The sequence below is a fragment of the Trematomus bernacchii genome, unplaced genomic scaffold (assembly GCF_902827165.1).
Source record: "Trematomus bernacchii unplaced genomic scaffold, fTreBer1.1, whole genome shotgun sequence".
Classification (NCBI taxonomy): Eukaryota; Metazoa; Chordata; class Actinopteri; order Perciformes; family Nototheniidae; genus Trematomus; species Trematomus bernacchii.
The window spans coordinates 7,001,694-7,017,102 of NW_022987313.1; the positions used below are offsets into that span (position 1 = coordinate 7,001,694).

The following is a 15,409-nucleotide window of genomic DNA, read 5'->3' on the forward strand; positions in this document are numbered from 1 at the left end:
GGTACGCTCTATTCATAAACATCAGTAAGTGTTATCCATAAGAATGTCCAAGTTGAGAAGCACAAGTCATCCTCATGTGAAACTGAGAACACTCTAGCTGTAAGTCTTCATCAGTTATGTGTTGCTAATCTGTCTCCTCACCAAAGAAGATGTAGAGCAGAGCGAGGAGGCTGAGGGAGACGGCGATTGCCAGCTGGGGATCGACAGTAAATCCCAGAACCATAGCCAGTGAGCCGCAGAGCAGCAGGGTGAGGAAGACCACCAGCCAGGAGAACTGGAACAAGGGCTCTATCTGCTGGCCTGCAAAGGTCTTCATCTCATCTGATGGACAGAAGGAAGGGAAAACGTTTTATTTCAGTTATTTGAATCATTTATAAGGTGAAAAAATCAAGAGGTTACAGTCGTATTGAAGAACCTGAGGAAAGGCACAGTGTAAAAAGCTAATTTTCACAATTCTTTATTTTTATGTTTTTGTATGAGACAGGTTTTAATGCTTACTTACCCTCCAGTTTCTTAAGAAGGAAGGATTTGCCGCTGCCCCACTGGGCGTACAGGCCAACGCAGATCGGGGGCTGCATGGTGGGCTCACTCAGGATGTCTGCTAGAGCACTGCTATACAGGTCATAACCCAACATGTCTCCATCAGACTCAGAGGGGGAGAGGTGCTCTGAGAGAAAGAGAGAGGGAGAGGGAACATATTAAAAAGTGCAGAAGAGTAGTGTTAATTTCGTCAGCTATTTTTTTATTTAGTTTTAGTCTTAGTCCTGTGTTAAATTTCCTTTTTAGTTGTAGTCATATTTAGTCACCTTGATCCTGTTCTTATTTAGTCAAGTTTTAGTCGACTAAAAGTCTGAGCATTTTAGTCTTATTTTAGTCAAAGAAAACTAATTATTTTAGTCTACTTTTTGTCAATGAAAACTGTTGAGTCTTTTTTAGTCATCAGATTATATAGAACATTTCAGTCAAACTAGTCTAGCCAAAACCAATAATTTGTCATTTTAGTCAAACTTATTTCACAATAAGATTATATCTTGTCCTTATTTGATGAAAAACACAGGTTGAATGATTAAGAATGCAGCTTTGCAGAGAGTATCTGGTCAGGTTTGTGGTGTTTTAACAGCTGTGTTATGGCCACATTGCTTCCCTTCTGATAAAACAATGCATTCGCTTTTTTTCTCCGCCTCATTGTAGCGAAAATGGGCCCAAATATCACATCGTTTCTTTCTCCCAAGCAGTGGTGGCTTTAGACTTTTTCGTTGTCAGTCATTTTGACGGACAGGATCGTAACATTTCCGTCATAATCCATTATTACCCGTCGAGTGCACAATGTATCACTCACTCGCGTTGACGGGGGGGGTATTCGGTTAACGCAAGTGCGACCACTGCTCCCAAGCCCTGTTGTTGCCATTTTATTTTCTGTTAAATAAGGTTAGTTAGACCATGAGTTAGACCCGAGTCTTCCTGACAGTTCATATTGTGCCGCTGCCCGGTGTAATTGAAATGTACCTCCGCGCGCGGCACAGACACACAGCTGCTGCCCAGCCGCAGCACCGGAAATGGAACTGATGGGAGAAAAACTGACTATCAGAGATGTAACGTTATCTTTGATAATATTTAGTCTCCTCATTTTTCGTCAACGAAAGTAAAGAGAGATTTTGGCATAGTTTTTATTTAGTAAACTACATTTTCGTCTCGTCACTTTTCGTCAACGATATTGCATGATGATTTCGTTACAGTTATTGTTTACTGCCGTCGGTGCCGTCTCGTCATCGTCTCGTTTTCGTCATGGAAAAAAAGGTCGTTGACGAACATATTTCAACGAAATGAACACTACAGAAGAGAATACAAAGTGTGGGGGAAACTTCTGAAGCAATTGGAGTCAGGACTCAGAGAGACACGAGGAGAGCTGGAGCTTTGATGGCAAACACTGACGGTTTATTTTGGAGCTTCGGCCGGAGAATTCACAAGACATGTCACGGGCCATGGTTGAGATGCCACAATCAATTCTGAAGAACCTTGCTCGAGGTTTTAACTAGTTCAGAGTGTAATAATCAACATTCTTCAATAGATAGACTAAACAGCTGAGGACACTGAATCACATTTGTTGTCGCTTATGGCTCGAGGTCATCTACACCCCGAGAAGGATGTGTGCCAGGTGTCCCACAACAATAACTATCTCTGACCGACAGTTGCCCGGTCACAAACTGGTAACACCAACAAAATGCTAGGGCAGCCCCTCCTTAAGGGAGATAGCATGCTGCCCAAGGCTGGGCATTTGCGTCAGAGGGCAAAAGGTAAACATCTATGGAAATTATTCCCTGACACAAAGTAAAGCAGTTTCATTTCCAATTGCTTCACAGGGCTATGAGCTTGTTTTTTAACACAATTCTTTCTGGATATTATGGAAGAAAAAGGTCTTACTGGCTCCAAATATCTGTGTGAGGATGCTTTTCTGGTGGGTGCAGTCAATGTTGTATGGTGTTTCTCCAGCTTTGTTGGGGCGGTAGAGAAGGCGGCCATCCTTAGGGTTCCTCAGCAACAGCTCAGCCAGCTTTCTGCTGCGCCCTCTGATGGCAATGTGGAGCGGCGTGTCTCCTTTCTGAAGGGACAAAAAATACATTGGCAGATATCTATTAGAAAACTCTGGAAAAAACACTTTAAAAAGTGGGCAAAGAAGGAACCTCCAGGTTACTAGATTTAATACCTGTATAAAAGCTAATATGCTGTTATGACAATATGTTTCCATTCAGGTGTGTCTGATGTGCAAGTGTGTTTTAAATATTACCTTCTCCACTGCAGACACCTTGGCTCCTTTATCCAGCAGGAGTTCCACTATCTCTATGTTCCTCATTTTTGTGGATTTGATGAGTGGGGTCTCTCCATCCTAAAATGCAAAGATACACATCATTTAGCATTTTATTCTGAACAAAACACATTCACTTTGAACACTACACAAGTAAGACAGATACAATTGCCAACACACATACTTTCAAAATCCCAAAAGGCCTAGGGTAAGCTGTTATAAAGCAATATTTAAAACAGATCTTTTCAGGAAGTGTAGATTTCTGTTGTTCCTTTTCTTATTTAATATGGTCAGTGGAAACAATTGAAACAGCAAACTCAGTATGGGACTTGGTAAACATAATGAAACTTTTTTTCTTCTTAAAAATTGAGTGTGCCGTACCTTAGTGCAGCTCTCGGTGTCCGGGTTACACTGCAGGATGTCTCTCACCATGGAGGCGTTGCCTTTCTCCACTGCCCAGTAGAGGGCAGTCTTTCCATCCTGTGGTGAAAAGGACAAGGATAATATTGTAAAAAATCGTACAAACTGTGTTAAAAATACAATAAGTATTGTAGACATATATTGTGCAGAACTGATAATGCGTATAAGTATTTGTGTATGTACTCCTAACAGTATGCTGGTGTACATTTGTGTAATCTAATGGAGCAAAGTTTACTTTACCAAGAAACAACAGATCAAACGGTATTGAGTAGCAGTGTGACATATCACATAGTGAACACAAGAAGGCCTCCTGCCTGTTTCAAAACATCAGTAAGGCAGTGGAGATAGTGGGAAAGGAGCTCCTACCATTCCCCTGACGTCAATATCAGCGTATTTGTTCAGCAGAGCTCGGACTATCTCCACATGGCCTCCTCTCACCGCTCCAATCAGCATCGTCTCCCCACTCTGATAGAGATGGTGAAAGGAAAAACAAACAGATAGATTTTATTTGGCTCTCATTGCATTTCATTTGAACTACTCTTCTGCATCTTGTAAGGAGGCCTCACCCTGTCCAGGATATTGACATAGGTGCCGGCATCCAGCAGGTCCTGTACGATCTCGGTGTGACCGTCCTTGGCAGCAATGGCGAGGGCGGTGTTGCCATCCTTGTCGGTCATGTTGACGTTTGGGTTACTCTTCAGCAGCTCCTTTACAACCTCTGTATAGCCACCTTTCACCGCCACAATCAGAGCCGTCATGGAGTTCTGAAAACATAAAGAAAGATTTAAATTAGCCGATTTCAGGTTCTGTCAAATTGTTCAAGATTACCGCTACAGATGTTTCCCTCTACTTGAGGATTTTGGTTAGTGGAGAAAATGGCAGATGTTCAATAATTGATTGTTGATGATTAAAAAACGTTATTTCCCAAATGTTATCAGTTTAATTCAGCAGCTCTGGGGGACACTTCGGGCTTAATGGCAAATTATTATTGATATATTGTCCAGCAAGCACAATAACTCATACATTTACCAAGGCACTAGAGCTTCTAAATCACACATGAATTAATTGCTCCGCAACATTAGCTCCTATAGTTCCATCTGATTATTAATGCTACATGTCGAACCATCACATCTATCAGTGTGTGACAGCACAAATGCAACATGACTCGAAGGAGCACAGATGTGCTGCGTCATCGATGCAATCAATGATTTAATATCGCAGTTTACTAATGAGTTTGTGGCGCTCGGGAGCATTAAATCTTGATTATGTGAAAACTACACTGGTGAGAACAGGCCGCTATGTGTGTCAAGGCACCCATGATGAACCCAACACAAAATGAGACGTGTTCAGCTGTTAAAACGCCTCCTGAGACTACCAAATCAGAAATCAACAGTGTTTGGAAACATTGGCAAATGTTTTACTACATCAAATAATTGTGCGGTGCAAAGCCATAAAGAGTATCGGATCTACAAATATTATTTTTTCTACACATCAAACTATCAAAGGCTTTCTAAACTCTCCAGACATAGCGAAGAACCCTTACAGTAAAATCTACATATTTTAACATTAATATGTAGGTATTGTGATCAAATGTAATAATCAACATTATTTTATTCATAAAAATATCATATTGAACTCTGATCAATATCTTTAGCAACGGTGTACTTGAATTTAACATTTTCTAGATCCTCTTATTTATAATTATGATAACTATAACTGTAAACTGCAGTACTATTTATGTGGCGCAACTATTGTTCAAACAACTTTACTTGTCGCAGAGAAAATACACTTTGAATAAAAAGTCCAATATCGCTTGTCTTTTTAGGTGAAAGCACAATAGGGTTGTATCTCTACTGAATGCTCCTGTAAAATAATAAAGTACTATTCACAGGAAATCAACAATCTACTTACGGCTCCTTCTTGGTCCACATCAGCTCCGTTGGTCAGAAGGTGCATCACAGAGTCATAGTGGCCTTTCCTCGCTGCCCAGATCAAAGGAGTGGTGCCATACTGCGAAGAAAAATATAAATACATAAGGCATGAGTGGCAAAAATATATCTAATCGACACCTTAGGTACTTGTGAATGATCCAGAATGAAGGTTAATTAATATAGGAAGAGGGAAGATGAACTTGGGGAAGAGGAAGGTGGATGTTCACTTGAATCCTACCACTAATTACATTTTCTGTGTGATTAATAACAAGTAAATGATGAACATCTGTCAGGATGTAGTTACCTTGTCCGAGCAGTTGACCTTGGCTCCGTGCTGCAGCAGGAGATGGACAATCTCTGCGTGGCCTCGACCTGCCGCCCAGATAATGGGGTAGACGCTGTACTGTTGGGCCAGAGCAGAGGGGTGAAGTCATGCTGACAGTAACTAACCATCAGTGTCGGCCTGCGGTCAAACTAAGGCTTTAAGCTACTGAACATGACTAAAACAGCAGATGATGGGGAGACATCGCAGCAGGCAGGTGAGGAGCAAGGTTGTGGTTGTGTTCACAATTTCGGTACTCTTAAGTTATGTGTACTGACATTAAAATAAATTAAACTTCATCTAGTGAGTTGAAAACATCAGATTACAGTTACATGTACATGGACACTGTTTTCATTTACGGTGGAAACAGCCACTTAGTTTTGTTTCTATGGTTACCTTCTCTGCCAACTTGTGCTGCTGATTTGTATTCCATCATTTATTCCTTCTATTCCATTGCAATGTAAATACTGTTATATTTTACTATATCTTTAATTATTTTTAATATTTTTCTAGTTCTCTACCTGTGTTTTTAATTCTTGTTTGTATGCACCACGACACCAAGTCAAATTCCTACCTACCTGGTAATAAACCTGTTTCTGAATTCTGATTCTGATATACAGCTTTTTTCTGATTGGTTGCACATCGAAAGGTCAGCGGTAACTAGGTCGAATTTGAAATAATTTGAACTTTGAGTGCAGCGCTGGGCAACAAATTTGAGCGGAGCTACATGTCATGTAGTGTAAACACAACTCTTTAAATGTCAATGCTGAAATAAGGGAAAACAGATGCCAATGCTGCTATTATTATGGTGTGTCCAGTCTCAGTACCTGTCCGGTGATGTTGGGGTTAGCTCCTTCGTCCATGAGCATCCGGGCCATATCTGTATGACCTTTGTAGGCTCCCCACATGAGAGCAGTCCACCCTCCCTGAGGAGAATACATGAACACAACACAGTGGAGTTGGAGAGGAGAGAATGTGTTCATGGCTACTCCAGGTATGGAATATGCACGGTGTATGGACATAATTATAGGTCTCATTTTATCATTATAGGCTTTAGGGAAAAACAAGCTAAATTCCAGCAGCATAGGTCAAATTTAAGCAGATTTTGTGGTAGGAAAATGTGCTATTTACAGCTGCTGTGACACACATTCCACCGAGTGATCAGTATCACGCAGTGTGGTTTATAATAATCCTACTGTGATGACTGGCTGTGATCTGTCCTGTGCAGCTTAGAGACGCAATGAGTCAGTCTGTGTCCTGACTTCCATAAATTCAAAGAGGCCAAGGACATAAAATCAGACCTAAATGTTTTATCATGTATCATAAAATAGTACAGGAAATAAAAGTGCAATCTTTGAGTGTAACTATAGAAATGTTATACATCAGTTACACTACCTCCCAATGGTTACTTCTCATAAGGATTACTTTATTAGTATTTTTTGCTGCTGGTAATGAATATTGCCTCTTAGGCTGGGACATATACAACCCAATGAATACATAAAGTGCTCAGCCCCAGGTTATACGTGTATCTTCAATGATTGATGCCTATAGTGTGCTCTTGAATATACAGAAAAGCTGTTTCAGCAGCAAGCCTGCCGAGCGTCTGCCTCCGAGAGGACTGGATCCCAGAGCTAAATCATATCACTGCCCCATGCAGAGACAACCAGAGCTCTGTAAATGATATTACTGCTGGAGTAATTGCATTTTATGTCCATTTCAAGGCTAATGGATCATCCTGTTCAACCAGCACTGTGGTCGTTACATTATACAGAAAGCACTAATGCACACACGATCAAGACTTCATCATATTTTGAACCGTATAAAGGTTACACCTGAAGAGTTAACTTAAAGTTGTTAGAAAATCTTGTCAATCAAGCTCTGGAGTTTTTTTTGTATAATTAGATATGTTTTAGACCACATTTTTAACACTAAATAATTCACTTATATTTTCTATTTACTTGACTTTATATTGATAAAAATGTATGGCCATATTAAATATTATTCTGATTAATAATCTATTGTGTTTTTATTATGATCCTACAGTCTAAGGTTTCGAAAGAAAAATAAAAAGTTTTATTTTTTTAAATAGAGTCAACAGCAGATTTTAAATGGCTCATGTCCTCACCATGTCTCGATGTTCCAGGTTAGCATTGTTCTCCAGCAGTTCTCTCACCACCTCGATGTGGCCCTCCTTCGCTGCCGAGATCAACGCCGTCCAGCAGTCCTGCACACACAGACAACCTGTTACCACGGGAACTCCCAGCAGTCTCCAAATCCAGTTGGAAAATCGTCTCTCCGAACACTACAGGACGGTCCAGGAATGACTCAAAGCACTGCACCTACCAGCTGGTCGTACCAGGTGCTCATGGGAACACGGTGTCGCATTGACAGGCAGGAGTGCCGGAGAGTAAAGAAAAGTGAAACTATGGGATGAAATGCTTCTTTCTTCTTCTGTGTTACTGCGAGAGTGAGCACAAGTTTGAGTGTGCTGTGTGTAATAACAGGTAATAGCAGGTTACATGTATGAGATGTTAATGAGAGGTGTACTGTATGAGCATGCGTGTGTCTCAGTGAGAGGGTATATGTGTGTGTGAGTGTTTGCGTGCACATGGGGCTGGCTTATGGAGGTAAAGGGTGTTGGCCAAGCAAGTGGATCCTGTGATTTAGTCAGAGGAGCGAAGGTAAAAGTGTGTCCTAGGTTATCATTAGGACTCATTATAGCTGTGCACTAAGCCTGAGTGAGGTGAGATCAGCAAGATGTAACATCAAAGCCACACAGCGACGTCTTCTTTGTCAGGTGGGTAGTGTGGTTAAAATGGCCGCATTGTTTTTCACCTGTGCCTGGACTCTCAATGTTTAATTAAGTGCCACGTGTGCCGGTGTGATGGTGTGTTTATGTTAGGTTTGAGGTGTCATGTGTGTGCATGCTTACAACATCGTCCAAGTTAACGTTGGCTCCTCTCTTTAGAAGCTCCTGTACTATCTCCACATTGCCCTGCTCTGACGCCACCATCAGGGGAGTCTGTCCGTTCTGAAAAAGGAGAAACTTAAACTGTGACATTTTGGACACACCAACAAGCACATTGATTACACTGTTTTCCCTGTGACCCTTTTCAAAACTCACAGAGAAAAATAATGGCAGCTAGTGATACTAGTTGATGATTTTACTCCAATCCAAACCTGGTACAACCAAGACAGCCTGATGATTATCCTTTAATGCAATATGGCCTAAAACAACATTTTTCTATCACTCAGGTTCAAGGATTAATATTACAAATGTTGTTATTCTACATCATTTTAACAAATCTATTAAAAGACTCAACCCAATACTGTCTTAAATAGAGAAATACCGCAGGTCCTTCCTTCCTACAGCGGTCAGACTATATAACCAGCACGGCCCCTAGTAGACCCCCACACAAACAACAACATAGACTATAACACTCCTTGTTGTTAACCACCAACTATGTGCAATATGTGCAATATATATATATATGCCGTTAACAACCGTGCAATATATACCTGGCTGCTAAATCCACAGAACTGTTACAGGATGCGTTTTTTGGTAAATTTTGTAACTTTTTTTTTATTATATATTTTTTTAATCTTTAATTTTTTTTATGCATGCTACTTAGGTAACATTAAGCTGTCTTTGGCTCTTTTCTGCTGTAACAATGTACATTTCCCCTCTGTGGGAATAATAAAGGTATTCTGATTCTGAAATACTCTCTGACCCAACCCATTTGTTTTCACTGACGATATAAATCTTATAACCGTTCAAGAATATACTCTCAATAAACTTGAAATGTGGATTTGGTTTAATAGTGAGTATTTACAGCAGCAGGGTGGCTTATCTGGGATTGACATGAAAGTAAACTGTATGTGCCGACTGCCCATAGTCATGGAAATGGAGGAACAGTCAGTGTGTACAACAGTGGGGCTTTTTCATAGTTTTTGGACAATAGGGGTTCATTGAAAAAAATTGATATCAAGGTTTGGCTTTCCACATACCCATCTCAACTTTCTACATTACATCAGGTGTAGTAATTACACCCATTACATATATGTTTTGTTCATCCCTTTACACAATTAAATCAAATGCGTTTGTTTTTTTACATTGCTCAACAGACATCTCTTACATCACTAATTAAAAAGGAAAATGTCAAACCTCCATAAGCAGAACACAATATCAAGTACTGTGTATTCTCTTTGCAAATGGCTTTGCAGTGTTTATTTAAAGCTTGAATATTTCTTCTCCTACAAAACACTTGTTACATGATCTCAAAGAGCCTCTTGTTACTCCATACTGCTCCCAAAATAGATAAATGAAGCATGCGAGAGCATTGTTGTGAAATGTCAGACTTACATCACTCCTGCTGTCCACATCTTTGAACTTGTCCAAATGTGCTTTGATGGCTGCGAGGTTCTCCTCCTCCACGTAGCTGAACAGACTCTGAACGGCCAGAGAGGTCATCTTCAGGGAGGTGGAGGTATCCATGGCTGACTGCTAACCCCCCTAGACACCACTGCAGAGAGAGAGGAAAGCAGATTAGCATTCACAGAAGAATACAGACACTAATGGTATCTTTCTGGCCAGCAGTGCTGAATGTACTGCACTACCAGGAGAGGAGCAGAGAGGCTACAGCCAGGAAGAGGGAGTGGTGCTTCTTTGAAGTGATGCTAGGCAATAAACAAGTACAAACCCAGCTCACACGCACAAACTCAGTCATGCAAATACAAAACAGAGGCAGAGAGCATCTTTTTGCTATAAACATTCACAACATACAATCAGAAAAGAGGTTCATAATATATTAAAATAATCTTTTAAGTCTTACTGAAAGAGAAAAAAACATGGAAATTGTGCTGCATAGATGTAGATTGAACAAAGTATTACCAGTGTTGCTTGAATGCTTGTGTGCACTTGCTTTTATTTGCATATGCATTGTCTTTACATACATTTGTGTATTTATTTTTAACTTTAAAAAAAATGAATGCAGAAAGTCAAATTTTGCTGTACACGAATCTGTACCAGGCTTCATAAAAGGCACATAGTGTACACATGTAGTGACTCTTTGACATCTGGGACAGTGTATATGTGCCCTGTTTCAACCAGAATGTAAAAGTGTGGTTATAATAGAACATTGGACTGAGCCTGCTCATTATACAAGAGCTACCTTAGGTCAATTGAGTTTAGTTCAGTCTGCCTGCTCATGCTGAAAACATAATCTGTCTACTTAGTTTAATGAAGGCAAGAAAGTCCACTAAGTGAAATACCACTGAAGAAAAACAATACTCTCTTAACTTTGATCCTTTGATGACGAGGACAATTGGTGCACTGGACTGTGTTCTCCAATTATATCAAGACCAACCTCACTGCTACCCTCCTCCAATGCCTTTAGATTTGAGTTTTTGAAACGTATGTGCACTAAAGGAGAAAAGTAGTGCTTTGTTAAGTTCTTGAATAGGTGCATATTATTTGACTGAAAATGCTTGGCACTGATGGGAAATGGCAGTAAGAGGTAGTTAGGCAAGTTGTCTGCATCGGCCAAAATCAATGCAGACAGATGGGTTTGAAAGGATTATCTATAATGAGGCTCCACCGTTCTTAAGAATCATTTGAAACCCATTAAGTAGATGAGAATGTTCCTCTCATGAGTCATTGTTAACCTTTTTACACTGGAGTTTAATGGTAGCACTCACGTGGGCATAAGAAAATATAGGTTTTTAATGCAGACTGAGATAATACAAAATAAAAACACATGGTGGATGGACATTCATAAATATCCTCACAATAGTGACTTGAAAAAGCTTTTAGTTTTCCATCAATAGAGTAATTAAAAATAAAGCTTGATTTAAAAAAAACTCACACAACCTTCCCATTTTTCTTTTTTGCTTTAGGATTACCTTATTCAAGATTGTTTGTTTCTCACTAACAACAAGATATGTTTCCATCTGTGATGCTGCCATTAAATTGTTTCCTAACCCCAAAAAATAAGGTGATTACGGTACTTTTTAATTAATTAATCTAAGAACATTTGTATTATTATGAATTGCAATTATTTAGTTTACATCATTCCATTCCTACTCACACATGACATGTCTGTAACTATTGGGCTATAAGAGCTCCTCTCCTCTAACATACTGTTCAATATGAAAGCCTCTTAGATTTGACATATCACTTCACCTGACTCCAAAACCCACTCAAACATGGCTGTTTTATCCGTAGTAGGGATTCAGCCAATCGATGAAAAACTCATTAATGATTCATCATGTTGGGCTCTTCCATCACGGTCAGACTCACGCCCTGCCACAGCAAAGCAGAATTAATCGGCTGCTTTTATTGCTTGCAAGTTGCCTTGGCAATGGGTTTCACATAAAGACTAGCAAACGTGCTGCTCAATATTTCCACATAATCTCAGGCAAGCAGCTCAGCCTCAGGTCAATAAACGCTTAAATGTCACATGCCTGCTGGGCTCACAGTACAAAGGCCCCAAACAGTCAATTTAGTCAAACCCAGAGCTGCCAATCAATGATTAACATCATATTCTTTCTTTTTATCTAAGATATGGCCTTGTTTATTCAATTAAGGATCAACTGCAAAATGTATTATGAATTAGATTGTGTCAAAAATAATGGAAAAAATCCTTTGTTTACAATGAAGGGAAAATGAGCCTGTTGACACACCCTCCACAGCCCCTTGTCTCTCAGCACAATGCGTGGATGATAACACCACACAAGAACCAATCAGATGACATTTCGCTTGCTATCTGATGAGCAATTGGAGCTTGCACACAACCTTTAAAAAAAACACATACCCAGTAAAAACCAGCAGAGACAAAACACCAATAAATACACTAAAAGCTGAAAAAAAAAATTAAAGCAGCTAAAAAAGGCACAAGGTCTCTATAAATCTACAAAACAAGAGAAAATAAAAACCTCTTACCTTGGTGTAGGGTGAAGCTTATATTTATTTGGCTATTCAACACCAATCTTTATCCCTTGCTTACTCGCACACACTATCAACAGGGCACTGCCTGGCTCACGCTCAGCATCCCCCCCTCACTACAGGCTGAATATTAGATGAGGGGGCTGGCCTACGCCCATCTCTTCCCGACACAATAGACACACGACCATTTCCATTCATTACATGCACTGGCTCAGCATCCATTTAAACAGACAAAAGGAGAGCGACAATTAGGATGGCGGCTTAATTTGTGCGATTTCATTCAACAAGTTCTGCAATAAAGTAACAATTGGTTGAAATGAACAGGAACAGCTGTCACTAACGATTATCCCCTTTGTCACTTAAGGGATTCAATTACTCAATTGCTAAAAAATCTGAGCCAAATTGTTAAACTTATCCTGAAACAATGCAGTTTTGTACAATTATGTAATGATCTAATATAGTTTGCAAAAATAAATGTATTAACCTTCATATTGGGCTATTAAACAAATACATATGACACAATTATAAACTATAAGCCTAATGTTATATGCATCCAGATGTGAGATATAGACGTATGGGGAGTAACAACCAATAATTGTTTTTTTTTTATAGATTAATCTTTATCTTTATTAAAATAAATCAAAATAGTCTTGTTCTGTTTTCTGTCAATCAATGTATGGATTCATTCACAAATGATACACTTTAGAGAATGGTTAAGGGTTTTTAGCATACAGTTAGATAGAATGCACAAAATAAATCATTTAAAATAAGGAACACTTTTCATGTTGTTCCAGCCCTACCACTCACATTAAAATAAACCTTACTACACATTACTATCAAGCAGGAAAACAACAACATTCAGGGCAAATCAAATCCCTGATGAAATCTATTCTAGTTTCACTTTGCACAATATACAAAAACACCCAGATCTTGTTTCAGCTCATGTACAGTTCTCTATTTATGTAAAAACACATACCATTTGATATCATCAGAAAAGGTCATAAAACGTCTTGTCAGCTGTGCTGAAGACACACAAACATGCACTTGGGATTCACACAGGATATGATCTCTAAATTTAACCAGTCAGCTTATCATGGCTTGTCATGTGGGTATGAAACTGCTGAGGATTCAGTTCCCTGCTACATGTCAAGAGCTGATCCAAAAAACAGGTTTGCGGAGTCAAACTGCAAAAACAAGGTCTGAAACAGGTCTTTTTGGCAGCAGTATGGCCAAAAATGAGGGGGGTCTGAGAGGTTATCCATTTATCAGAGTAAAAACCCTCTGCTTGAAACTGATCTCTGGTCACAGGAGCTGCTGGAGGGTAACCTAAGGTCTGACAAACAGCCAGCCAGGACACTGTTTAACATGGTGGGGACAAACATACTGTGGGTATTAGCTGCATGATTCCTGCCTGCAGCTGCAACTGAAATGTAAAACAATTTACATTAGGTATGGTGCATCGGCTACTCATGTATTTTGTCAAAACAAATAAACATCTGGACAACACAAATATATCACACGTGTGGCCTCAATTGTGATTCTATTTGGGAAGTTAATTTCTACTTTTTTTGTGGTCTGTAATGGATAAATGTACTCAGATCTTGTATTTAAGTAAACAATGGAAGTATCCAAGTGTAGGATTACTCTGTTACAAGAAAAAGTCCTGCATTCAAAATGTTACTCAAGTAAAAGTAAAAAAGTATGAGTATCAAAATAAATGTAAAGTACCAAAAGTAAAATGACTTATTATGCAGATTTGCACATTTCAGAATAATATATTATATCTTTTTATTATAATTATGCATGCATGACAGTGTTATCAAGGCTTGTAAAGGTGCAGCTAGGTAGCTTGTATGTGTTACTCCAGGTGTAACTAAAGTCTTATTTAAGTGTTGGTTATATTTCACATCATTAATCAAAATCTGCAAATTAACTACAGATATTAAATACATGTAATGGAGTAAAAGTAAAATGTTTGCCTCTGAATTGTAGTGGGTTAGAAGTACAAAGTAGCAAAACATTGAACAACTCAAGTAAAGTAACAGTACTTGAGTAACTGTACTTCGTTACTTTACACCACTGGTAATGGACGTGTTTTGACAGGGATGTTACAAGCAGAGTGACTTCCCCGGTATTTCACTACTGTCACTAGGAAGCAACAGCAAAACACTAAGCTAGCTAACAGGCTAATGTTAGCACGCAGTAGTTAGCTCTCAACAGGTCTGCACACTATTATCACCTAGGAAAGAGTGACAAAAGTAAAGCGACAACGTCAATCACACTCACCTAGGTTGGTCGGCTCTGTTGTCTTCGGTGTTGTGTTTCCCACCCGGAGAATAAAGTGAGAAAGACCGCTTTCTCACGCCATACTGTGTCTTCTTTGCTTGTGTGTTGAACGGAGTGGCGTTAACCTGCTACAGTAAAGTAGCTCCGCCTCCTACTACAGACCCCTGGTACCGTACGGTCACATGTGGGGGGTGGCGGGGCAGGGCAGGACCCCCCACCCACAACATCACCCACAATTTCACTGGGATTTGAGGTGAATTATTGGAAATATAAATAATCCCAAATTTATAAAATAAGGTAATAAAAAACAGTATGTTGAACTTTTTCAAAAAAAAATTCAAATGGATGTCTAATTCCTATTATACTTTTATTTGTTAAGTTTTTTCAAACCAATTCTACTTTTTCTATATATTTTACATTATTTATTTATTTCATTTGAATCTTTATTATCCCTTTATTGCTGATAAAAAAGGATAACCAATAAAAATGTTTTGTTTCCACTCAATTCAAGTGTTACAGCAGCAGAATCTACAACATACAAGTGGAGGAATAAAAAGAGGTAATGGATATAATATTGTAGGAAGACAAAGAACATTTCTAAATTTCCAAAGAAAAATAATCAAAAATGACCCACCATGAAATTGGGTCTTTGAGAGTCCTATATACATATATATATATATATATATATAAGTAAATAAAAGTTA

At 39.1% G+C, this 15,409-nt stretch overlaps 1 protein-coding gene across 1 annotated transcript in view; it reads right to left on the bottom strand.

Moving 5' to 3' along the window:
• Nucleotides 1–14,854, bottom strand: part of kidins220a (kinase D-interacting substrate 220a) — a 48,408-nt gene extending 33,554 nt beyond the window's left edge. The window contains exons 1-14 of the mRNA XM_034132462.1: nucleotides 14,706–14,854; nucleotides 9,840–9,999; nucleotides 8,409–8,507; nucleotides 7,602–7,700; nucleotides 6,304–6,402; nucleotides 5,459–5,557; nucleotides 5,135–5,233; nucleotides 3,790–3,987; nucleotides 3,590–3,688; nucleotides 3,185–3,283; nucleotides 2,786–2,884; nucleotides 2,422–2,599; nucleotides 503–667; nucleotides 142–321 (exon numbers count right to left, since the gene is read on the bottom strand). Of these exons, the coding sequence (XP_033988353.1) occupies nucleotides 142–321; nucleotides 503–667; nucleotides 2,422–2,599; nucleotides 2,786–2,884; nucleotides 3,185–3,283; nucleotides 3,590–3,688; nucleotides 3,790–3,987; nucleotides 5,135–5,233; nucleotides 5,459–5,557; nucleotides 6,304–6,402; nucleotides 7,602–7,700; nucleotides 8,409–8,507; nucleotides 9,840–9,971 (1,645 nt within the window). The 5' untranslated portion in view covers nucleotides 9,972–9,999; nucleotides 14,706–14,854. The remainder of the gene's footprint in view (nucleotides 1–141; nucleotides 322–502; nucleotides 668–2,421; nucleotides 2,600–2,785; nucleotides 2,885–3,184; nucleotides 3,284–3,589; nucleotides 3,689–3,789; nucleotides 3,988–5,134; nucleotides 5,234–5,458; nucleotides 5,558–6,303; nucleotides 6,403–7,601; nucleotides 7,701–8,408; nucleotides 8,508–9,839; nucleotides 10,000–14,705) is intronic.
• Between the last annotated feature and the right edge of the window lie 555 nt (nucleotides 14,855–15,409).